The sequence below is a fragment of the Epinephelus lanceolatus genome, chromosome 3, assembly GCF_041903045.1.
Source record: "Epinephelus lanceolatus isolate andai-2023 chromosome 3, ASM4190304v1, whole genome shotgun sequence".
Classification (NCBI taxonomy): Eukaryota; Metazoa; Chordata; class Actinopteri; order Perciformes; family Serranidae; genus Epinephelus; species Epinephelus lanceolatus.
The window spans coordinates 27,577,494-27,603,736 of record NC_135736.1 but is presented as its reverse complement, the minus strand read 5'-3'; the positions used below and the strand labels follow the sequence as shown (position 1 = coordinate 27,603,736).

Below are 26,243 nucleotides of genomic sequence, written 5' to 3'. Positions count from 1 at the left end.
CATGCCCCATCGGTCACTCACTCACCCTCCTCTTTGCTGATCACAGCGATGGGGCTAGACAGCTCCAGACCAGCATCTCCATTGGCATTGAAAGCTCTCGCTGCACATTGAACCCTTGAGCCACTCTGGAAGTAGATGGAATCCAAAGTGATGGACTTGGTGTTGGTGAAGAAAGTATTGGTGTCCACCTCCCTCATGGGGCTGGCCACTCCATCTGAGCCGGTGGGGGCGCTGACCAGCCAGCGATACTGAGTGAGGGTGTCGTTGATGTTCTCAGCAGAGCAGATGGAGCCAGTTTTGTCAAAGTCGTGGTACTTGGGGTTGCAAGCCTGCAGAGGATGACAAGACAGATGGCAATTGAAAAATTTTATTTCATTTATTTTACCAGGAAGTCCCACTGAGATCAAAAATATATTTTACAAGAGAGACCAAGATAGGAGGCGTGCAAAATCACAACATATTAAATACAACATATACAACATGATATACAAAAATTCAAAATAGCCATTTAACTCAGTGGCCTTTCAAGAAAAAAACCACATGCCTCCATCACCACATTCTTTATGGTCCCCTGAAGTTAATCAATGGATAGATTTTTTTGCAGATTATTTCATGCCAAAGGTGCATGGTAGGAAAATGCAGTTTTCCCCAGATGGACTGCGCTTGTATAGCACCTTTCTAGTTTTCTAACCACTCAAAGCGCTTTAACACTATGTGTCACATTCACCCATTCACAAACACATTCACACACTGGTGGCTGAAGCTACCATACATGGTGCCACCTGCTACTCAGTAACCATTCACACACACTGAAGGAACAGTCATCAGGAGCAGTTTGTGGTTCAGTATCTTGCCCAAGGATGTTTTGACATGTGGAGTGGAGGAGCCCAGGATTGAACCACCGATCTTCTAATTGGTGGATGACCTGCTCTACCTCTGAGCCATAGCTACCCCAGATCTGTCAAACCTGGACTGCATTAGCTAGAAACAGCCAGAACTAAGACGGAGCAGGGTACAGATGTACTATGGAAATTAAAAGAAACCTGGAGGTGTTTGTGGTTCTCAAAAGCAGCAGAAGCATTACACTCACCGTCACACAAACAACAGGGTATCCATTGGGCGGCTGGGGCTTGTCTTTGGTTTTAGCTGTGTCGTCATACATGAGCAGGGAAACCACGTGGGGCACGGCCGGGAAGGTAACATCTGCCACACTATCCATCTCCTCAATGTACACAATGGCTTTGTTCATCTAGCAAGAAGAGGGAAAGCATCGTTAGTTGGTTGTCAACTTCAAAAACAGACTTTAAATTGACCGAACATATTTCCCACCATCCCTCCGACAGATTTAATCTATCTTTGTTAAATTACCTTACATATTTGAATTTGTCACGTGAGCGGTACATGTCTGATGTACAGTGCATGGGTAGAATGTCGCAGTTCTGTTTATAGGTTTGTCTACTGTTTGGCTCTGCTGGGACATTCCCTTCAGCATCTCATTCCAGAGGGAAAAGCTTTTTATAAGACTCTGTGGTTCAGGCGTGCTGACAGCAATGCCAGCTGCTGCCTGGCTATTTTAACACAGGCTGACATGAGAGGGGCGCATGCTCACGTGTGTAGATATGCAGCACTGTACGTGTGCACATACAGGACTCACTACTGGCTTATTCTTGTATGTGTGTTTGTATGTGATGTGCGGCCTTTGTGTCACCTGTATTTCAGCCACCATGTTGTCATCTGGCTTCATGTGTACAGTGAAGGCCTCTCTCATCTCTCTCTCACCGTCATACAGGATCTCAATCTCCACAAAGTGCTCCTTCTCACCCTCCTTGAACTCAACATCTGAGGAACAGAGACAGTAAAGTGAGCATTGATCAAAAAGTTTAATATTTCTGAGATAAAGTCATTTGAAGCAGCACTGTACAAACTGCTATGTCACTGCTCACCCTCTGACAGCGGGTTGTAGTCCTCTCCGGAGGTTGCAGAGCCGTCCTTGGTGTGGACTCTCACCACTGAGACCTTTGAGGTGTCTCCAACCCGCAGGATGGGAATCTTCACTATCGCCACGCCACCTTTGACCTGAGGTTCACGTACACTGTACTTGATCTCAGAGAAACGGATGACAGGCTCTGGAACAGGAAGAAAATTAGAATTATACGTCAGCCAAAACAACATAGACATATTTATCAAACAGAGTAGTTCTCTAGGCCACAATAAAGTCTCAGTGTCCTCAAATAAGGCTACATCCCAATGCCCTCAAACATCAGCTGTAGACTGACTTGGCAGAGATGGCTGCCATCTTGTTTTTACATGGATCAGGGTATTGTTTCCACTGCCACTAGATGGGACAAAAAAGTGTCCACAAATGAGGACAACAGGTCTAAGTTGAGCAGAATGAAGTATAAGTTACAGTAAACTCAAAATCTGATGTCGTCATATGAGGACACAGGGTCTCAGGAGATAAGGTAGGTAGGACTAATTTATTTTCCACTCCCACCATTTTTAATTCTTTAGTTTTATCTGTATGCTACAGTCATTCCAGGTTTTGTGGAATATTGTGGGTTTTTTTTGTGTTTATACAATATTTTTCTGTGTGGGTAAAATACATACTGTCTTTCTCATCTGTGACTGTGATGATCGCTTCCTTCTGCTCCCCGATAGAAGCTCCATACAGAGACTTGCTCTTTGGAGTTCCCAGGACGAGGCGGAACTCTTCGTCCTCTTCATGGACCGAGTCATCCATCAGGCTGACCACACACGGCTTCTCGGTTTCACCTGAAACAAAAGGATCAACATATTTAGATAAGTGCTGCTGGATGTAGAGGAACAGGGAGATTAAGAGGGAGAGGGGAGGTCTCACCTGGCAGGAAAGTGATGACTGATGCGTCAGTGTTGGGTCTTTCGCTGTAGTCCATCATGACCTGAGCAGAGCCTTGGCGAGTGTAACAGCGCACCGTGGACTTGATGCTAATGTCTCCACTGCGGTACACAATAGCTGTTACCTCCCCATCGGACTCATCCACCTTGTAGCTTCCTTCCTTGAACTGAAATTTTGGCACTGTAGAGACAGAAATCAACTTGTAATAAAAGACTTTCACTGCGTTTGAGTGAAGCTAAGGGCTGCACTTTACACAACACATATAAGATGCAGGATGCCCAAATTTAAACTGAATCGTTTTAAAAATTAATTAAATGGGGGATAAAAATATAATTGATTTAAAAGAGTATTTATTTTAAAAGACTAGCAATAGTTATATGACTTTACTCACATCAACTTATATAGAATATACTGTGAAGTTACTGTAGGCTTGGGTATACCATATTTCATCAGGTTTTGTGTGCTTGACACTCACCGTCAGTGAATGTATCATTGATGGTGATGGTGGTCTTGCTAGGCTCCCCCAGCACAGCATTCATGGGCATCCGTAAGACGAGGTCAAAGGTCTCAGGCCCCTCCAGCTCTGGCTGACCCAGATCATCCAGGATGGTCACTCTGAATGTCTGCATCGTCACTCCAGGAGCAAAGTCTAGGTTGCGACTGATGCCGACATAGTCCAGTCCAGCTGCCAGACAGAGAGGAAACCATGAAATAACACTGTAATGCACAATCATGACTAAATGCTTAATGTGTCAAACTGCTGGTTTTACCTTCTGCAGAGACAGGCTCGCTCTTCCTGGAGCGCACGGTGACAGTAGCCGTCTTGGACAGATCGGTTCCTGTCCTCCAGACCTTCACCTCAACGTAGCCTGAACTCTCATCTGTGACATACTCAGGTTCCCCAAAATACAGCGAGGGCTCTGTGGGATTTTGGAATAATAGGAAAGTACAATGGGTAAATGATAAAGACATCAAAATCCCTTATGGTCATCACTTTTTAAATAAAATAAGCCAGTGCATAAAATACATTTATCATTATGGTGTTTTGTCAAAATATTGTATTTTCATCAGTTCTGCTGTTTGTCGCAACAAAAGTTTCTTGTTAGATAGCAACACAAGCTTTTAATCGAGCCAGGATCAGGGACAAATTGGCATGAATAGCTGAGCAAGCTCTCTAATTTTTGACTCAGCACAGGAAGAGAGCTGTCATCCCTCTTATCCTGTTCTCCTTCAACTTCCCTCCCCCCCACTTATCTAAATCCAGACAGCTCTGTCTGAACTCAACGCCAAAGGGCCAAGGATGCACCTGAAGAATTAGGGGTGTTCTTGTGTGTGCAAGAGTGAGGGGATGTTCCCAGCGTCTGATGATAGAGCAGCTAATATGCATTATGGCAAGGGTTTGGCAGAGACAGAGAGGCAACCATCCACTTTGTAAAGGCAGAGGGCAAGAATTCAGACCCCTGGAACACATTGTCAGTTTGTCTCTCCTCACTTCTGTATAAAGCATGTTTTCATCACACTCTGTCCAGCCAGTGCTTTTAGAGATCGACTGATAGCGGGCAAACTCAGGCCTTAAGCTCTTCTAGACTATAAACTGAGGTAAGAAACAGAGAAAAGATAAAGACAGAAACATTTTCAGTTTAAATTATGATGCCAATTTCAAATAGGACCCCCTTAATAAAAGTAACCAATGGCTTTATACTTACTTAGTAAATTATTTACACAGACCCATTTTATTCTTTGCTTTTTCTTTGTGTTTAAACTTGTTTCTGTTTTAATCTTCTTCTTTCTTTTTTTTAATCTATGCACTTTTATGTATCTATGCTTATATGCATATACACGGCACAGTGGTGTGCCATGATTCAAATCCAGGTGTGCCATGGGATTTTTGTGAAAACCACACATTATTATTGCAATATACAGCTGGGCCTCTACAAAAAGTTATGTATGAATTTTTCATCAGTATGTTGTGCACATCAATTCCATAATAAAGAGTCAATCTCTACCTTAAAAAATAAATTGAATTGAATTGAACTGAATTGAATTGAATTGAATTGAATTGAATTGAATTGAATTGAACTGAATTGAACTGAATTGAATTTTAATTAAGTGTGTAACACATCACATTATCTTACATTATTTCCTGTTTAAATGGATGTATTATTGGTGCTTTGATATAATTCTAAAAAGTTTAAAATGAATTTTGAATCATTTTGTTAATAAATATTTCATGAGTAATAGTTGGTTGTCAATTGTTATTTGATATTAGTAAATAAAAACAAACATTAATGTCGTGATAAGAGTCATAACACACATTATAGAGCCTATTGTGCACAGATATGCCTTGAGATTTTGAGACTTTGGTGTGCATGCGGCTCAAAAAGTTTGAAAATCACTGTATATGCATATATGTCTTTTTTTGTAAAGCACTTTGGTGCAAAATCTGTTTGCATTTTAAAGTGCTATATAAATGTAATAAACGTTAAACTTGAAACAAATGCCTTATAGATCAGCTATAAGCCATCAACACAAACATAGTTGTGAAAAATCTCTCTGTTTTTGGTAATAATGCAGTATTACATGGTGGTAATCTATGATTTAATTGGTTTCTATTGACTCGTCAATGCCACTGTTACAGATGCACAAAGAGTTATTAATAAAAGGCTGCAATAATCCATCCTGATTAATTAAAGTACGAAAAGAAAAAGCAAGATTGGGGTAAATAAGGGATTTTTAATGACTTAGCAACCCCAAAGTTGTCCACATTAATGTCTTTTAATTAATTTTCAAAGCCCTATTAACCATTATTAAAGTGAAAGAGGAAATAAATATTTAGTCCTCTTATCAATGAAAAGCTGAAGTCATAAGCAATAAAATGCACCCTTGCCATTAAGATAAGATACTGCTGGGTAACTGACATTACTGAGTCATTTCAAGGGCACTATGAGTCTCCTTTCCTTGTTAAATTGCAAAACCATGTTTCAACATTTATCATCATCTCAAAAATGTCACTTGTGGCTACTGTTCAGCAAATGTTACACACCCTTTGGCCTTCTTTATCACTTGTGAAGCATTAAAACTAAAGTAAACATATAAAATACAATTGACAGGGCAGAGCACGTGGCAATAAATGAGTTTGGGATGTGGTAATGGGATAGACTGATCAAATATAATTCTTTTTGTCTGTTTAAATGTTCTGTGAATGTGTTGTTTGGAGACTAAAACACACCAGTTTTCACAATAAAGTTGCTCCCACTTATTGATGCTTGACTAGAATTGGCAGATCTTGGGTTTAGTTAGAATTTGACAGACGCTGAAACAGACAACTGATGCCGAAAGAGGGATTTCTGGCACACTTTCAATGCCTCTCAGCCTCCAAGACAGCTATTTAGTAGCAGGGAGGATGAAGAGTGGGGTTGTATGGGGGAGGTTTGTGTGCCAACATGGCAACCTTAAAGATCAGGGGGAGGAAGAGCCAGACAAATACAGTAACAATGGAGGCTCGTTACTGGCGAGAGTCCAGACCACAAGTTTACTCAGACAGGCAGATGGTTTTACACACAAACACACGTACTCTGAACCAGATTTATGACAGGGTGTTGCTTCAGGACCCACCAAGAAGTGGATCCACAATAGAGGTTTACATTGAGGAGTCCGCTCTTGTCTCTTCACGTGTCTGGGAATGCACGCTGATTATTTTTACATAAAGTTCAATTGTACTCCTGTTGCGAGGGATGCTTTCTCCACAGCACGTCTGTCTCTACAACAAGCAAGACCAGGAAATTACCTCGGTGAAAGGTTGGAGATATGGAGGAGAAATGTGAGGAAGACAAAATGACTCTGGTGTCGCTGGTCGCAAAGAAAAACAAGAAGGGTCTCAAGGATTTTAAGAATTTTGGGGCTACAATTTGTCAAGTTTGTTAAGACGTTTTCTTTGACGGATCAAATCAACCCACTGACATCTGTGATGTATGGCCTAAAAAATAAACTGCATTCCTTCTCAAGTTCGTAAACAGAAAGAGGCAACGTAGCCCTGAATACCATCAAACAAGGAGAAAGAGTAAAAACATGCCAGTCATTTGGATTCCCTGCACAATAGTCCCTCTCTTTGCACCACCTGCCTTTTGGTCCCTGCAGACAAAGGGATGCCCTCTGTTTCCCCCGAGCTCCACTGAATGCCAATGAGGCCTGGGGGTCGCTCGAGGAGCACAATGATGTTTGAAGCCCTTTTATCTGTCAGACAGCCCATAGTGTAGCATAACATCCACTGAGACCGTCATTCTCCCTCTCAACACCTGTCTATTGTTATCTTGTTTCTAACACTCAGACAGACAGACACAGGCAGACAGAATGTGGAGGATAACTGGAGCAGAGTGTGTAAACAAAGCAGTCAGACCCACAAACTGGAGGAGTAATGGACCCGAAAATACTGTAAAGCCATTAAGGCGGGGACAGTATCAAGGGCTTTTGCTTTGGCGACTGTGGTTATTGTGCGATTAATAGTGTGCAGATACCAAAATGGCAAAATAGACCATCAAAGGGGGCAATGAGCAACAGGATCACCCCCAGCTGCCACTATAATGTCAGGAGCACTGTAACACAGCACATGACGCCATTCTGTCTTCATCTTTAGGCAAGTAATGTGTTCTGGGCTCCTTGCTCATTGTCAGGCAGTGTTTGTGATTTTTTGCTTTGTGTGCTTTTGTTGATTTGCGTGCATCAGTTTTGGATTTCAGCGAGTTTTTTCCCTTTTGCAGCAAGCAAGTATCTTTCTGCTGTTTTTAGCAAGTAAGCTGTGAATCAGAATCAGACATAGACCGGCAACACTAATATTAACAGTCACAGAAATCAGCAAGTAATAATATAGTTTTCTGCAAATATTAATGCTTTTGTCTGAAGCTTCAGTGTTGGATAGTATACTGCAATCTGATCATAAATCAACTCATCTCTCTTTTCCTGGTCTGCTCTGGCATCTTTGTAGCCTGGTTTTCAAACTTTTGTGCCCGAGGCACAAGGCACACCTGTATTTATATTGGTGCACAATAGCTTCTATAATGTGTGTTGCTCCATGCAATAATGCGATCCAGCATCCCACTCATGGCTTTCTCCTTTTAATTGTTCTCATCCCTCACACTGGCTGCCAATTGGGGCTTCTGATGTGTCACACACTTATAATTCACACAATGACAAATAGATTCCCTGTGATGTTTTTTTTTTTTTTTTTTTTAATTCAATTAAATTCGTTTTTTTTAGTTTTCCTCTTTATTAGGAAACGGACACGCACAACATACTGAAACAGTCAATTTAATCAATTTTGTATAGGCCCAGTTGAATATTGCAGTAATAATGTGTGGTTATCACCAAATCTAACAGCACACCTAGACTGGCATCACGGCACACCAGTGTGCCGCAGCACAGCATTTAGGAACCACTGGCCTACTACACCTGCAGATTTTGAGACATGATGCACGTCTTTTACTTGTAAATCTGCCGGCTGCTCTCATGCACTGTTTGTACACACCCAGAGGTCTTTGTCTCTTCAGAAATAAATCAGCTTATTATTGGGGGATTACTAAATTCTGATCTGTTTCTGATCTTATCTTGAATTTTCCTTTCCGCTCCTCTGGGCATACCTACGAAAAGTAATTCAATTCCTATGCAACCCACATAATCATGAGCAAGTAATTCATGTATAACCTATGTAATCGGGAAGGCTGCGAATCACATAACCAGTGAGCTGATGGCATTAAAGAAGGAAGTAGTATAAAGACTGAAAGTCTGCATAAGGAGGCAGGTTAGTGTGGTGCATGGGTCAAACAACACGGGACTTTCCCCCAGGAGACCGCTGTTTGAAACCAAGTGAACTTTGAGTTATGTTAAGGTACGTTGTCACCATGTTTCTTTTCCTTTACCTAACCTACATAACTTTACTTGCCTAAATCTAACGCATTTCACTTTTCTTTAAGTGGGTAACGTCATTCATTGGGCGCTCATTTATTAAATATCATACAAACTTTTGTATGAAGATATGTTGAAATCTGTGAATGTACACCTGTTAAATTATGTGTTAGTTTGTTGGTTTAAAGTTGAAAAGGATCAGGAGGTTTTTATGAAAACCTGAATAGACATCTTTAAAAGTTAGCCATAAATGTTTCTGTTTGTATCTGTAGTCATTTCATGAAGCCACTACTTCATCTATCCAGCCATCCGTCTGCAGTGTCCATGCATCTATCTGCAAAACTGAGCACCCACACACTTGAAGTTTGCTGGGGTGAGTAAAGTGTTGCTACCACAGAACAAGTCCAGCTAAGTAAACAATATTGGCTCAATAACAGGTTTAATTGCACACACAAACTTCACTCACCATCATCGCTATCTGCCAAGATGGTGATCTTGGCGGCTGGGAAGTTGGCTCCCACCTGACCACCCATGGGCATGCTGAGGGTGACGTTAAAGCTCTCCTCCTCCTCATACAGCGAGTCATCGATGATGATGATGCGACAGAGTTTCTCTCGCTCGTCCTTGTCAAAACGCAGCACGCTGGTGTGGTCCTCAGGTCGGGTGATGTAGTCAGAGTAGGACAGCACAGTGCTGGGTATGGTGCCAGTGGCGGTGCCTGAGGAATTATGGGAACAGTTATTCTTGTGTGGATCCTGGCAGCAGCAAGTCAAAGGATTCACTAAGGAATGGTTTAATATAAATAATTAATGTAGAAAAATGGAAAAATAATAATAAATGTCATGAAATACAGCTGGTTCGGTATGTAACAATAAAACAGTTAACATGGACTTACCTTTATTTATTTTATTTTTATCTTTTTTTTAACTTTTGATATTTAGTACTTTTTAAGGATACATTTGTGATATAGTTTGTGTTCATCTCACCTTGCTGAGTGGAACAAACAACCATGAGTTCCTGGCTGGCATCTCCTGATCGCCGCACCGGCACTAACAGCTCTCCAACATCCTCCTCAATCTTGTACTCTGCTTGAGGAATGTAGACAGTCGACTCTGTTGTGGGACGGACACACAGATGATGAGTAATCATGTACAAGTCAATGATACATAAGTCTTTGAATCAAAAAGGCTGCATGTATGGTGGTAAGGATTTGCCCAAATAGAGTCCTACCATCTCCAGGATCCACAATTTCGACTGTTGCAGTGTCAGGAAACTCCAGCACAGCCATGACGGGGTCTGACAGCTGTATCTCAAAGGTCTCCGAGGTCTCAAACTCCTGGTCTGTGAAGATCTTGACCCTCCAGGTTGCCGTAGTCTGGCCGGGGTTGAACTGGACCTGCTTCTGGGCTTTGCCACGGAAGTCTTTGTCCTTCTCAGCTGTTCCATCCTTAGTGGCGATACCTGAGGGAGAAGGATGTATGTGGTTTGAGCGACAAGAGATTTAATTGCTGATTTCAGTGGCTCTTATAGTGACAGCGCTATTTTAATCCAGTGCTTTTCTGGTGTTTCAAACAATGTATATCATGATTTAGATATTTTAGGTATGGTGCAAAGGATTCTGCATTTCTAACATTATTTATAAAGGTATGTGCTCCTTTACAATCCTCCTGCCACTTCAAAGACTGAAGTGTAGATGTTAACATATGTTGTCGTAAATCTGTTGCATGCAAGTGTCTGATGCAGCCAAACAGACCAGCATGTTGACATTTCCTAGTGACCTTTACCAGGAAAGGTTATACGCGCTCTCAATCAGACCTCTTTCAGGCAAGAGAGGAAATGGAGCAGCAGTCAAACAAGAGCACAAAAGATAAGATACACCTTTATTGATCCCATAATTGAGAAATTCCAGAAGATGAGAAGATCTGCACCTTTGGAGACACCATGTTGTTATTAGTGTTGATTTGATCTTTTCTTCAGTTTAAGTGTCAGGGTAATATGGGGATATCCTGCAGCTCAACATGAATCTGTGTAGGTTTTATAAGAGAATGTTATGCTGATGTTTTATAGAAGGGCACACAATAACAGTTAAATGGCCGATAATTCTTTGTGACATTGTCAGTTTAATAAGGGCAACATCCCTCATATGAGTTTATCGCTAATAGGTGACGGAAATGCTACAGAAAGACTCTAACAGGAAACAAAATGACAAATAAGAAACAACAATAATGTCCTTTTTTGGTCTAAAACAAATCCATAAATATAATAATTCTATCTCTGGCTAAATCTAGTTATTAGTCATAAAAATGTAAAATGAAAAGACTGTCAACACTTACTGACGAAGGAGGTTTCCCCCAGGTAGCCTCTGCGTTTAAGTGTCACCTCCAGGAATTTGGTGTCCTCATCCACTATATAGTATTCCTTCTCCAGAGAGATCCAGGCCCAGTTGAGCCTAAATGGCTGAGGCTTTAGTTTGTTTCCACCTGAAGACAGAAAAAAGGCATTAGTACTTTATTTAAAAGACTTCCCCCACAGCATGGTACAAAGAAGAAACAATCCATTTTGTTCACGTTAGGAGCCGCTGAGGCATATAAACTACAATCTGCTCTGGGCTCAAGGATGAAAAGGAATCAAAGGGGCATTTTAATTTTGGAGGGGAAACATGATAACTTAATACCAGGGCTTTCCTGAACCTCACTTCACTGGGCCTTAAGAGGAGTTGCCTTACTCCTCATTTCCTCTGATTCTCGTCCACCTCAGGCCTCAACAGGGCACGTACAAACACAGATATGTGTATAAGGTGTGCTTATGGAAAGATTCAGTCATAGTGTGATTTCTTTAATGAGCTGGCCTCCTGTAAATCTGCCTTACCTCATCATGTCCACGCTCTGTCGCTCTCTCTCTTGAACAAGGTGAAGTTTAAGTGGGAGCAGTGAGGCTTGTTTTTTGCTCCATTAGTGGCCACAAAGACATACTTCTTACACTAACATGATTTTATCTCACCGCAGTGTGACAAAGCAGCATATTATTTGGGCCCTTAACACGTTATGACCGTGATTTAGCACCTCTTTATCATCTCTGAAAGAAGCCGTGCTCGTAAAACACACATCCGAACAAAACATCCAAAGCTCAGAGTCACCTGCCACTGATCCACAACTTCAGACCCAATTCTGTCCTTAATCCACACTATCTCATGACTCATGTAATCCCTCAAACTGTCAGCTCACTTTTGGTCATTGACGTGAAACCGGCTCTTTAAGATTATGGGTTCTGCTACATAATCTGAATGTTTTTTTAACAACAGTGGCGAAGGGCCCGAATGCCTTATCTTTCAGTGAGAAGAGCCCGGTGACCTGTGACTTTTGATGTGAAATGGGTCAAGCTCACTGGGTTATGTGGATCAGAGAGGTTAGAGCGGGCTGTCTCTCTTTAGTCTTGCACGGCTGGTCACACTGGCGACAACCCCTCTGACCTGACTCTGCTAAAGATGCTTAGAGGTGCGAGAGAACCCAGGAGAAACATTCAGCAATTTGGTGGGAAAGTTTTTAAAAGCTAATATGTTTTTATGTGGTGTGATTCTCATGGATGATAAAACAGTAAAAAATCATTTTTCCAGCTTGAATAAAATGTAAACAGAGAACAATGGCAAGGAGCGTCTGCCTGTCCGCACAATCGAGCAGCATTGAGCTCAGTTTTGGCTCAGTGAGGACGAAAGAGGCTGCAGTTTTTATGCTATGTGACTGGGGACAATGAAAAGACAGGGGGGTTGAGAGTGGGTATTCAGGATGGGAAGGGGGCCACTTCCTCAAACCCACATGTCAACACTGATGCCAAACCAGGCCGAGACACAAAAGGGGCAAAGCACACTCACAGAGGCATGTTCAGATGGAACTGATATGACAGTACTTCATCACATCACTTCTGGCATTTAAGAGATACTATGCTGATTTCGAACCAGCTTTGTATCATAACAATGTGGGCCGTATGTGTAAATGAACTATGGTAAACCTTCCTCCAGCTTACGAGTGCACAGATCTCTCTGCTAGACTCTCAGATACCTGGAGTGAACGTTTGATTGACTCAATCATTCATTAATTCATGTAGAAATAGCACGCTCTGTTTCTTCGAATGTCAGCCTACTCATTGGATTTACAAATGCACCCAAAGACTATAGAGTGCTGCAGGAGTGAGTCCTGAAACATGGAAATAAATTAGCATTTCTGCACTCCCGGTTCCTTCGTCTTGAAGTCAGTGGGTTTTTTGACTAGGTTTTTGGTTGGATGCCTGAAATAAGGTCTGTGGTTAACACAAGCTTAGGAGTCATTTACTTTTGGTTCAATGAAAAAAAATATGCCCACCTGTGAATTTTGAAGCTTTTTTGTGTCTTATAAAAGTCAGTTACTAACAAGTAGCTAAATGAGACCTAAGAATTCCATCATGCCGAACATCGTTTGTCAGAGCAAAATCTAGCAAGCCCCTCTAGTTTCCTATTATTGTTTAAGTCACTTTAATAAGCAACCTGACCCAGTAACTCAGGAACCTTTTAGGCAGGTGTACTGAAATGAGTGTGAAGCATGGATGCCACGAGGTGAGTCTTTAACCCCTGTGTGTTTGATTAATCTTAGTTTATTGTTTGATGAAATCATTTAACACCCCATTGATTTGAAATTTGTTTTTGTAACGGCCTGTTTGTTTGGGGATTTTTGATTTTGTTTTAATGCAAGAGTTAAGACAATCAGTTTATAGCATCATCCTGCAACTTTCCATACATCCTTTAAATCAATAAACTCTTAAACCACCTTCTGAGGATTGCATTTACGCTTCAGAAATCATATAAGTAGTGTTAATTTGTGAAGATTATCTTTCTGAACAAACGTGTAAGTATCTTAAATTTGTATTTGCCACAGAGCTTATTTTCTGCAATAATCCAAAATCCTGTGCAGAAACTATAAAAATGGCAAAACTCATATTACATCACCCACCAGCGGGAGTGTTTATTGGTCCGCTTAGTGCATTCTGGTAGTTGTAGGTTTTCTACCTCCTGAGCAAAAGCAAATGCTCTTTTTCTCTTTTTTTCTCTGATCAAGCAGCACTCATTTCCAAAGTATTTGCATCTTTCTACTGTATAGACAGCCTTGTTTTATAAAAAAAAAAACACATCTTTCAGGCAGTGAAATATTTTTTTAAATACCTGGTATGTCTTATTTATCTGCCACTTTCCACACACAGACGGACACATGAATGCAAGCACTCCACAAAAGCCCACGCCTGGTAAAAAGCAGGCAACATGGAGCAACAGAGCCCAGCGGGCAAAGCTACCCTCGACCAGTCTCCATGCTCAGGTTTCCAACAGTCACGGCTAAAAATACAGGAAACATGTATCATGTCTGTTTTTGCTTGCCCCAGATTCTTTCAGTGTTTATACAGTACATGCATGAAATGATACAGTTACACAACGGACTGTATGACTTTGCTGTATTCTGTGCAAAAACAATCACACACAGTAACTGTATTCTGGTAAACGTATATAAACTCTAGACTTTTGCTCAACCTGCACTGCTTCACAAGTCATGAACCTGTTAAACCAAGAAGGAATCAAATCCTCATCTCAACTAGAAGACTCCTCATTGTGGTTTGATGTATAGAAAGTCTTTGACAAACTTCAATTATCAGATTGTTTCAGTGCCGGAGAAAGTGTGTCCTGGCAGACGGCCGTATTTGGATCTGATATGAAGAGAAGCTTAGTCAGTGGCCATCATCGAGGATTATCAAATGAACACAGAGAGACAAAAAGCCTGCTTCTGTCTTGGCACCGAGCAATCAGGCAGCTTTAGGTTTCTGCATTGCTACAAGAAGTACAACAATGGAGTTTTTATGAATGAGACAAGAACACAGCTATGGCTCTGGTATTTCATAGACTGGTGGACTATATTATGCTGAACAGCAGACACCTACAGTGCACACACAACCAATGGATTTTAAGAGATTCAAAATGACTAATAAAGCCATATCTTTCTTCTAAATTGTCATAGTTTTGATGTATAGGTTTTTTTTTACTCCTATATCTAGATTTCAGACTCAATGGCTGTTGCATAGGTGTGTGAGTGTGTTAAAAACTGAGTAGCAGGTGGCACCTTGTATGGTAGCCTCAGCCACCAGTGTATGAATGTGTGTGTGAATGGATGAATGTGGCTCATGGTGTAAAAAGCGCTTTGAGTGGTCAGAAGACTAGAAAGGCGTTATACAAGTGCAGGTCCATTTACTGCTCAGCTACAACTCATACAGTTTATAGAGTGGTGAAGTCGAGCGTGGTGTATTTATGATGGCAGTTCAGCATGCCGAGATGCGACCGAAACCTTTGAAAGCATGGCTATACTACAGGCCTGTGATGTCTGATAAAAATAAATGTATAAAATGTGGGAGGATTATATCAGGAATAACTGGGAATACAAGAAACATAATAAAGCACCTCATCAAGCACGGAGATAACTTGACACCATGTTTACATGGCTGTAAAAAAGGTATCAAATAAAGTACCTCTCTGGTATCCCTATAACTTTAGGGGTACTGATATTTGTACTGGTATCATCATTTTTCAAATGATACCCAGCCGTAATTGTAAGAGTCAGAAATAGCAATTACCAGCTGACATGTGAACCGGAGATACAGGTGTAACGTGACAAATATGAAATGACGTAATGGCATTGCACAAATGGCCATCATATGACTAATATTTCCTGACGTTTTAACTGCCTGTAATTTACCTACCATCAAAACGAAATCAACTCATCGTCATTGCTATAATTAAACATCACCTTTTTAGTTTGAGAAACAGTTAAGATCTCCTCCTGGAAATGTTCTAGAGCTTTAAGCCACATCCTGTGAGATCAGCTGATGGTTTGCTCATCTTGTACTGAGAATTGTTTGTCAAACTGCTGTTTCCCAGGTCAGCATTAACACTTCAATCTCAAATTATGTTTCCTTTATGTGCAGTCTCAAACACTTAAACACCTCAGATCTGACACTGTACAAACCCTACTATATTTGTCATACATACAGGTGACCTGTTTTTGGCTTTGTATATATTGTATATTTTGGTCTTTTTGTATTTCACAAACTTTGTGTTGCAGATGTAGCACAGCAATTCCCTCTGGGTAATTAAAGGGTTAGGGTTGGGGTTTTATCTTATCGCAGGTTAGCTGCCAGGCTTTTTAACCAGAACCAAGAGACATGATCACATCACTCCAGGTTTAGCCTCTTTACACTGGCTCCAAGTATGTTTTAGAACAGATTTTAAGATTTTATTGATTACCTTTCAGGCTCTTCATGTTCTCTCATGGGCTATATCTCCGATTCTCATAGTACTGTACACGCCAGGATGTACTTTGAGGTCCTCGGGCAGAGGTTTATTGTCTGTTCCAGAGGCCCTGCTAAAAACTAAAGGGGGCAGAGTGGTTGCTGTCAGGGCCCCGAGACTCTGAAACAGTCAGTGATCTCTTTTAAATCCCTTCTTAAAACATACTTTTATGGAGAGCCTTTCCTGATTTTAAGTTAATTTAGACTATCTTTTATTTCCTCAGTTTTTATACACCAAAGTGTTTTTAGCAGTTCCTTTAAAAGTTGTTGTTTTCATGTTTAGGCTGTTTTAATTATTGACATACAGTATAAAGCACTTTTTGACTCTGGCTTGTCTTGTCTTATTTTAATAGGAAAATATCCTTCAGAACTTAATGAATGCCAACACCACATTTTAGCCAACAGGACTAAGGAGACCCCATCTGTCATTTTCCCTGACCTGTCCACTCAGTGGGTCTGTTGTTACACTGTGCGGTCAACAGGTGCTGTTTCTTTGCTGTACAAGTGGTACAAGTGGTACAAGTGGTTACTTTTGTTCAGAATAACTACTGTTAGTGTCCTGACCTTTCCTCAGCCATTCAAAGGAATTTCAAAGTATCTCATTCACTGTTTACTCAAACAAAGTTACATGAAGATGAAAAGCAAGTAAAACAGTTTTCTGTCCGAGCTCAAGACCATCAAAGCGAAGGTCGCTCTGGCTTTGTCCGTCTATCTGTCTCTGTCCTCCTTCCCGCCAGACTCCCAGATTATGTGGAGCAGAGTGACAGCTGTACTCCACGAACCTCATCCAACAACCCCCCCTTCGTGCCCCCCTTCCTCCCTGTGTCGTCTTTGTTCGCTGAGGGGATGGACAACTGAGAGGGACAGCAGGCCACAGTCTGGGTGGGCCAGATCTACCACCATGGCATGCCTCCCTGCCTGCCTCCACATTGTTCACGCAGTGTAATAGAGGGGAATCTCCCTTTCTCTGACTTCTTTTGTACAGACACAGAGGCTGGAGCTGGCATGAGTCTCGAGAAAATCAAGAAAAAATCAAGAAGCCAGACTTCCCAGCAGGGCTGTCCTTTAGACGGGACTGACAGACATGAAAATGGTTCAAATTAGCTCAAAATAGACGAGTTAAAAGCCTGTGAAAAAAATAGTTGCAAGCATAAAAGTCAAAATAGATTTTTTTAGACATGATTGATGGTCTAATTTATTACAATTTTTATGACACACACATTCTACCTTATATTAGACTGGCCATCAAATCCAATACATACAGTAGCTGCCTGGCACAGCTCACATTTCCATTAGCTTTTCAAACTGACAATCATCCTAATTTCTGCTTGGATGTAAAGTTTTATGAGCCACATGTGTTTCTAAATGCCCCTGTTAGCAGCTATTTAATAAATTAGCTTCAGTGTGATTGATGCTAATCACTGACAAGGGCACGGAATGAATATTAAAGAAGTATGCTAATGTTTTCCTGTTTTAGGGCCTGAGTGAGAGCAACTGGATCGTCTCCAAATCTTCACTAAATGCTACTTGATTTATTTTAGTGCAGTAAGTCACACACTGGCCTGCTACAAAGTGGCACATTAAGGTATTTTGGTGTAGTATTTAACTAAAAAACTAAAAGTCAGCATCAGAAAACGACAGACTGACTCAGCAAAAGAGTGTTTTTCATAAATTTTCGAGTATCCATTACCTGCAAAACAACATCAAAACGTACACAGGACATTACAGCCTGAGATTTTCCCTGCACCAGCGTCCTTCAACAGCACATTCCTCATCAGCTCACATTCACGCAGCAGTGCTTCCTGCACCATACATAGATGCAGCGGGATATTGGGTCAGGCCGGAGATATCACTGGAGAGGAAGGTCAATATGAGGCTTTGACGTTCACCAGCATGATGCAAGGAAGAGCAACCTTCTAAGAATATCCTCATCAGGTGACAAGCATCGCCATTATTACATTTCCTCATTAATCATCCTGTTGATATAAATACTGGGGAGGTTCCAGTCAGCTATGCTCGGTATTTAAATACCACTGTGTTTTTAACTATGGTCCCTTTAATCATGGAGATGTCAAATGTTGATGGAAACAGCTGAGCGTTTCTTTATTTTGATTCTTTAACATCTTAATAAGAGTAGGAATAGATAGTGAAAGCTATAGCTTCCTCTCTACGTTCCAAGGAGTCTTGTAGGAATGCTGCATGATTCAATGTATTAATAACTTATCATTCCTTCCGGACAGTAGCAGCATGTGCTGTAAATCGACACATCACAGAGGCTCCATTGCTGCTTCAGTTTAGGACAGTGAAGTTATATCCACAGGATGTTACAAATCATGATTTGACAGGGACTGAGAGCCACATCTTTGACACTTGCTTGCCATATACTTGACATCGTGACACAGATGCTTGCAACACCTTGGAGAAATCTAATAACATCACAGATGCGGCACTGGGAATCTTCATCTTGTGTCAAACTAGGAGGTGCAGAATCATGAATAAGGATGCAAAAAACTAAAAAAGATATTAACAAAAAGACTTTTAACAAACATTTTCTGAATTATGTATAAGCTAATGGCAGCACCTGCAGATGTCATGTCCTTTAGCCTGCCCTAAAGTTATAGTAATGTAATAAACAGAGCTGAATGTCAGCATGCTAAACATGCTCCCATTATCAGTGCTACCATTCTAAGGAAGGCCTTCTATGGTGGCGATGACAACAAGTGGTAGCGTGGAGTTCATGCTTACGTTAGCTTTTGACCTCATTTACACTTCAAAAATCATAAAGATGATCTTACTGAACAAAATCTGTAAGTACCATAAACTTTTTTTGTTGCCACAGAGCTTATTTTCTGCAAAACCCAATGGATAAATCCCATCGGCATTTTGTATAGAGAACCAGGGCGACATTAACTTCCATGTCGGCCTATAAAAAACATTCCTGAAGCACTCTATACTGTAGGTCCCCTTTAAGGGATGACCAAAGGTAATGCAGTTCATCCTAAGGGACACATGAACGTCTGTAGCAAAACTACAATACATCCAATAGCTGTCGAGCCATTTCAGTCAAAACCACAAATGTCAACCTCATAGTGGCACAAGATAAAAAGTCACTCTGTGTTCCAGTACTCATTCTACCATACTATAGTATGCCAGAAAAAGATTTAGTATGTCCCGATACATAGTATGTCAAATGCAGTATGCCAAAAACACCAAGATATTTTAGTACAACGTTGAATTTTGCAGTATGCAGGCCAGCAGGCTTCTCTGGCTATTCTGACCCACAATCCTCTGCACAGTGGCAGAGGGATACGTCACATCGTCTGACACACAAACATATGACAGCTGACAGCTGACAGCTGACTGACAGCTGTCAGACGTTGCAATGACAGATGACAGCGCATTTCAGTAACTGATGACCAGTCGAATAGTAATAATAGGAATATTGGTTGTTTAAATGAACAAAATAATGATAAAGATAACCAACTGCAAAAATATAATATGAATATAATATGTTAAAATTTACAATGTATGCAATTATAACTTAAAAGTTAAAAGTACATGTATTGCAAAGAAACAGATATATATGAAAGAGGGTCAAATTTCAGGGGGTAATTTCAAAAGAAAGTCCCAATTGTGTGCATACTGCACACAACAGTATGTAGTTTTTAACGGCAGCTGGAGTACCTTCTATAAGTAAAAAAAACTATGCAATTTGGAACACACCCATGGTATCACCAAAATCATTAGTATACATCCTCTGGTCAATATGGATGTCCAAACCAAATCTAATCCATAAGTGGTGGACTCAATGACAATCTGACAGAACGACATTGCCATCCCAGAGGCCACGCCGCAAGCATGGCTAAAAAGAAAAGGACAAGGAAAGGAGTGCGAGTAACTCAATGACAGCTTGGCCAGGGGCAGCAACAGCTTTGCCATATGAGAGCAGATAAGAATAACCGCTGTAGCCATACATCATAACTCCCCACCCCTGCAGCCGTCCAACCACCATAAATCAAGGTTGAAGAAAAAGGACAAAAAGAGACAGAAAGACTGAGAATGAAGTGATACCACGGCCCATTGAAAGGGATAGGGGAAAATCTGAGAGGAGAGAAAAGGGATGGAAATGGAGAAGAAGTCAAAAGAAGAACACACCACAGAAGAAGAATGGTAACACCATGAAGAAGTCTTAGAGGAGGGGAAGGAGAGGGAGTGACAACAGAGCGGGCTGTGGTGGAGGGGGACTAAGAGGCCTCAGCTTCTAGTCACCGGGGGCCCCAACTGTGGCACCATTAGCCAGTAAATCTCCCGGTGACTGTTGACATGGGTGACATGTAAGATCCCAAAACACTGTTAGGAAGTAGGGGTGTAACATGGCCGTGTCAGTCAGCATGCAGTCCTACTGCACAACAGAGTGCACTCACTGTACGGAGGAAAATTCACCAGACAAACATACACACATTTCTAGCTCCTTTTCATTCATTTTTCCTTTCTGGGTATCATTGCACCCTCTGGGGAAGTGCCCCTCCGGAGCCGGCACCTCCGCAGTGGAAGTCTTTAGGTTATCGGGCTATCTGAGATTGGGTTGGATTTCTGCGGCGCTGGGAGTGGGGTGACGGAGGGCTTTGAAAGGGGATCCCCCTGGAGCCTTCCCTCTCACGTACACACCTGTCTGCTCGGGATACCACTTCACTTCCAGGCCTTGCTCTGTCTGCGGCCCTGGAGTCTGGAGTCTCCAAGGAAGTGCATTCCTCTCCGGGCTCTGAATGATCACATAACACTCAACCCACTGGGGTCTGTGATCCCTCTGCAGAGCTGGAAGACTATATTGTTGCTATTGGGAAAATCATAGCGACCGAATAATCTGAATGTAGAGGCTCAGTCTCTCTTTCTTCTCATCTGTTAATCAGTAGAGTTTGATTAGTGCTGCTATGAAATCCGAGGCTATCTTGCACCCAGATTGGCAAGCAGAGGCAGTGTTTCTGAAGACCACTTCACTCCAAAGTCAAAAGACCTGACATAAATATATTACCTCCTGGTCCTATGACTAAGAAATGAGCAGAAACCTACAGGCGTCTCAACAAGTCTGACAGTAAATAAGGGTTTCTTCTCTTAGCCTGTGGCTCACTGGGCCCATGCCTGATGGACAAGGATATATGCGAGCTCTGTATCCACTTGTAAAAAGAAATATTTACTGCCTCACTGTCCCACACTTTGAATGGCTGCAGGGAGTTTCTGACCTGGTCACTCGCATGGAGGTTATTGCTTTCCCAATAGAAATTCCCGGCAGACATAAAGAATGACCCAAGGTGAACTACAGTTTGTGTTTGAGGTCACTGCCACAGGACAAGACAGTTGAGTTTGTTTTTCTTACTGTTTTTCGAGAATTCGTTGGTAGTTTTGTAAAATTCTGCAACTTTCTTAGTCATTGTTTAAAGGGACAGTTCACCTCTGAATCATAGATACATATTTTTCCTCTTATCTGTAGTGCTATTTATCAGTCTAGATTTTTTTGGTGTGAATTACAGAGTGTTGGAGATATCGGCTGTAGAGATGTCTGCCTTCTCTAATGGCACCAGATGGCACTCGGCTAATGGTGCTCAAAATGACAAAAAAAAAAGTCTCTTTCTAGAAATCATGAAATCATGTTACTCAGGATAATCCATGTTTTGGAGAACTGCCACTTTAAAATCATAGCTGCCAAACACAGCTTTACAGGATAAAGATAAAACAAACAAACAAACAAATTCATGTTTGACCCATCAATCAGTGTTCCTTCCTCTCTCTTTGCAGCTCTCATGCCAAAGCTATTTGGGTTCTGAGATAATATAAAAGACTTTGTGGGTCATCAGACCATCACATGTGTAAGATTCTTTAAGAAAAGGAAGGCTGCATTATTAGTGCTCAAAATCAACCCTTCTCTCTGCCAAGCTTATGCTAAACTTAGTGCAAGTTACAATATTGTCAATATATGTAATGACATATATAATTAGGACCCCTTAATGCCATTTCTTTTCTATCTATATAGTCTAGTGTATGTTTGACTTAATTTACGAAGTAAGTTGTACACAGCCAACAAATCTGTGAGCAAACTCTGCATTCCTCATTGAAGCTTTGTCAGCTTCATTTATTGTTTTTCCTCTTTCTGTCTTGTGAATGATTGATGCACCTCCGACACATTTCTGCAAAGAGGCGATAAGGCAAAAAGCCCACTTGATGTGTCCTGACTTGAGAAAAGCTACGTTAACTTTTTCCTCAGAGTCTGGAATTTAACCGCTGACCAGCAGGTCTCTTGGTGTGAAACTGAATGTCCACTCCTGACCTCTCACTGAGACACACTTCAGCTGTGCTTGGCCACACACACTTCCTCAGACACAGCACATTCAAGCTTCTGGTTAAGATCTTTAAGGGTACGTTCTGTAATTTTTAACCTGGTCCCTAGTTTCCCATGTTTTGTGTCTAAGTGACAAATGGGAACAGCAATTTTTGAAGCTGATCCAGTACTGAGGAAGGCAGCTGCAGACGGCAGCCGCGAAACAGTATGCAATGTAGCCATTTGGCATGTGTGCACTGTCAGTTTACGTCCATTACAAATGCCTGTTTTTGCCACTGAGAGGTTCAGATTATTATTTTAAGTGTCTGAAAACATATAGAGATGATCACTACAGAGAAACGCTGTTTTGTTTAAGAGGAAGATCTTTGTTTTAACAGAAACATTCCTGAAATCACTTTTGCCAAACCCACCACACTCCATTTAAATGACCTGTAATTTTATCATCATAAAACACACTTCATTTAGAGTAGACAGGAACAAATTAAACTTACAAAAAACATTCATTTGTGTATTCACTGTTCCCACAATCACCACCTCTAGTTCGTTTGAAATGAACTTTTAATTCACACAATTAAATGTGAAAAATGAATTAATATTTCTTCAAATTGAGTCTGGTGTTGGCAATGGCGATTTCAAGGCAGCTTCTGGTTAAACAAAAAAACTCTTACTCGTGTACAAGAAAAGTCTATCTCTGTAGGGTCCTTCCCATACGTTTTCAGACACTTAAAATAACAATCTGAGCCTGTAAGTGGCAAAAACAAACACTTTAGCGGACGAAAACATGCCCGTGCTGTTACATTGCAGCCTGTTTCACCTCTGGCGATCTAGGTCAGTACTGGACTAATTTCAGAAATTGTTGCTCCTATTAGTCAATAAAACGCAATAAAAATGGGAAAAATGGTCCAGGTTGAAAAACACCAAACTTACCCTTTATTCATTCATACATTTTCCATAAGCACTTCTCATAACTTACCCTTTAATGTAGATAAAATATGTACAGTTGCAGAAACACACATGTAACATGCAACATTTGAGTCTTACAAGGTATGCCAAACTGCAATACTACTCCCTAAGGAAATGTTAATGATCTGGACTTTGTGTGTGTGTGTGAGTGTGTTTTATTTACTTGTGAAAAAACATCATTGCATGTACCGGCAGGTACCTCTTAAAGACTGCTAAGACCCTTAAGCAGCTGTCCATATCTGTGCAACTGAGGAGTCCTAAAACGAGGTCACACTGAAGCTGTGTTAAACGTAAGAAGTTACTTAGCTAAGTAGTTTTGGAGATGCTGTGTCAAAGAAAGGATTTAGAAATTCAGGGTAAAACATTACTGTCCATATTGGAGGTTTATAGCCCATAAGATCAATGTGGGCATTTTGAAAGGATAGTGACTGTTTCTGTCTTTTTATCAAACTAATCTCTGAGTGTGTTTGGAAAAAGATCCTCAACGATTGAGAAATTGCAAAAGAATTAACCACTATTTGGATTAATTAATTAATCATAGTTTTGAATGATGATGGCATTGGAGAATACATTTCTATTTAGTTCTGAGAAATAGGTTACTAAATTCCATTCACATATTAAGATTAGGAAAGACTGCACCAACAGGGACCGGTCTCAGGGGATAATCTTAGGTGCAAATCTCTAATGGCCGGGAGGTTTGCTTCAAACACAAACAGCTCACCTACTTAGATTTATCAGCAGATAGGTTGACCATTAGCGTGCTCTTCACATGCATGTCCCTACATGTCCAGGACAAGGCCACCTCCCCCAGGAGTCACCCCCTCAACACTTCACATTAGTGATTCACCGCTTGGCTTAAATTGCTTTTATCTGCTATTTGATCTTTTTCTGGGTAAGCCCGTGTGTCACTATGAGATGGTGAGTGTGCAGGTGAGCACAGACTGACCAGTTTATCTATTACGTGGAATAATATAGTGTATGCCATTAATCACATGTATGTTGTGGTGTGGGTTGAAGGCAGCAGCGGTGTCTGTGGCCTTTGCATATGAACCGTGGTCACGCAGAAACATGGTTTTGTTTTATGTCTCAGTCTGCACCACTGCACCTGGTTCAGCTGAGTTGGCTGGAAGCTTAAACAATGTATACAGGCAAACAGAAAAAGGAGTGTTGAGCTAATTGAAGCCTTTGCGTTCCCTTCCTGTGGTTAAACCTCCACCTAAAGACAGAGAAGCTAAGGCAGACTAACATTAACAACAACACTGTTGAACAGTATAGAATTAGGAATAATAATTAAATAAATTTCTGAGCTACTGAACCTCGTCAAATGTAAATTATCACCTACTTTATTTACAATCTGGGGAAAATGTTAATTACTGGGATCCAGTCGCAGCTAATAAGAGGCTTCACTTTGCTGACAAAAAGACAGCAATTTGTCAAAAAGACACTTCCTGCAGGCCCTGTCTTCTCAATGGCCCTGATGGTGATGTGGTTTATCACCAACATGGCCCTCAATCCAGCACAATTATAGACTAAACTTTCCTTGACGCATTGATCGCATTTCCACATCTTGTTTTGTATTTTATGGCTGATACTAGAATAGCAAAGGCCACCTGTTGCATTTTTATTGCTTTGCATTTGCTATATTTGTCATGCTGTTCGTGTAAATCTACGTGAAAGTTAGAGGTGAGCCGCAGAGTTTATACATTGTACCGTCATGTCTGCACCCTGCGTATGTGGTTCATTTAAGAGAATTCTTTAGGATAAACAAGATAAGAGCAGATATTTTAAAATGAGGAGACCACTAGACTGTCATGTCATACCTGTAGATATTAATAACATTGTAAAAGCGAGGCTCCGATGTCAGGCGACTACGAGGAAATGTAATATTCAGGAGATAAACAGTAAAACCACAGCACACAAACGGAGTGCCGGAATAAGGTGAGAAAGAGGTAAATGGATCAGTTTGAAATGTAAAGTACCCTATTGGATGTTGATGGCTCGTAAAGCATAAAATAGAGACTAGAAAATAGCACACCTCTTTATTTGAGTCCCATTAAATGCACTGAATGGGTTTGCAGAAGTTTTTGACACCATTCACACACACACACACACACACACACACACACACACACACACACACACACACACACCATGGTACATGTTTGAAGCCAAATGGCAACATGTTTTTGTTAGAGCATTTCCAAGAATTAATTATAAACTGAATAGATCATCCTGCATACCTTTACACATTTAACTGTGTCACTTCAATCACAGCATGAAAGGGGGACATTTGAAATCCAGAGAAGTGCCCTGGGCTGAAGGATCTTATTGTTCTTTAACAATGAAGTTTAGAACATGAGGTAGACCGTCCTCTTTCACTTGGCTGAAGTCCCCTTTGACCCCTGTCCTTTAAACCTGCTACCCTTTCCAGTGGGGCGAAAAGAGATGGCGGCTCTATACTGGGTGTCAGTCATGGCCAAATGCCTTAAGTCTTTGTGATGCAAACACTCGGGAGACTGACAGAGAGCAGGAAGTTTCAATTTTAGGAAGCCATTAAAAGACAGATAAAGTCTGAGCACAGCCTTCGGCCAAGTGATTCCTCAGTCATGGGCCCCAGTTTAGTGTCAGTGCACACAGGTATGAAATATTAAAGGATTCCTACCACTGTCTTGGACGGTGAAGTAGAAGATATCACTTGTGGCGTTGCTCCCGTCCAACAGCACATAAGAGATCTTCATGTCATCGATATCGGCTGTTGGTATGAGGAAGACAGAGAGATAGGGTGTTAGCTAAAAACGATAGGTAAGATAATTGTGACGA

General features: G+C 41.1%; 1 protein-coding gene across 1 annotated transcript in view; it reads right to left on the bottom strand.

Moving 5' to 3' along the window:
* frem3 (Fras1 related extracellular matrix 3) overlaps positions 1-26,243 on the bottom strand; it is a 38,197-nt gene that overhangs the window by 5,631 nt on the left and 6,323 nt on the right. Inside the window, exons 2-14 of the mRNA XM_033624269.2 lie at positions 26,086-26,175; positions 11,107-11,253; positions 10,004-10,234; positions 9,760-9,885; positions 9,240-9,491; positions 3,646-3,795; positions 3,351-3,560; positions 2,858-3,055; positions 2,608-2,772; positions 1,944-2,126; positions 1,709-1,839; positions 1,091-1,249; positions 26-329 (exon numbers count right to left, since the gene is read on the bottom strand). Coding sequence (XP_033480160.2) covers positions 26-329; positions 1,091-1,249; positions 1,709-1,839; positions 1,944-2,126; positions 2,608-2,772; positions 2,858-3,055; positions 3,351-3,560; positions 3,646-3,795; positions 9,240-9,491; positions 9,760-9,885; positions 10,004-10,234; positions 11,107-11,253; positions 26,086-26,175 — 2,346 coding nt within the window. The remainder of the gene's footprint in view (positions 1-25; positions 330-1,090; positions 1,250-1,708; positions 1,840-1,943; positions 2,127-2,607; positions 2,773-2,857; positions 3,056-3,350; positions 3,561-3,645; positions 3,796-9,239; positions 9,492-9,759; positions 9,886-10,003; positions 10,235-11,106; positions 11,254-26,085; positions 26,176-26,243) is intronic.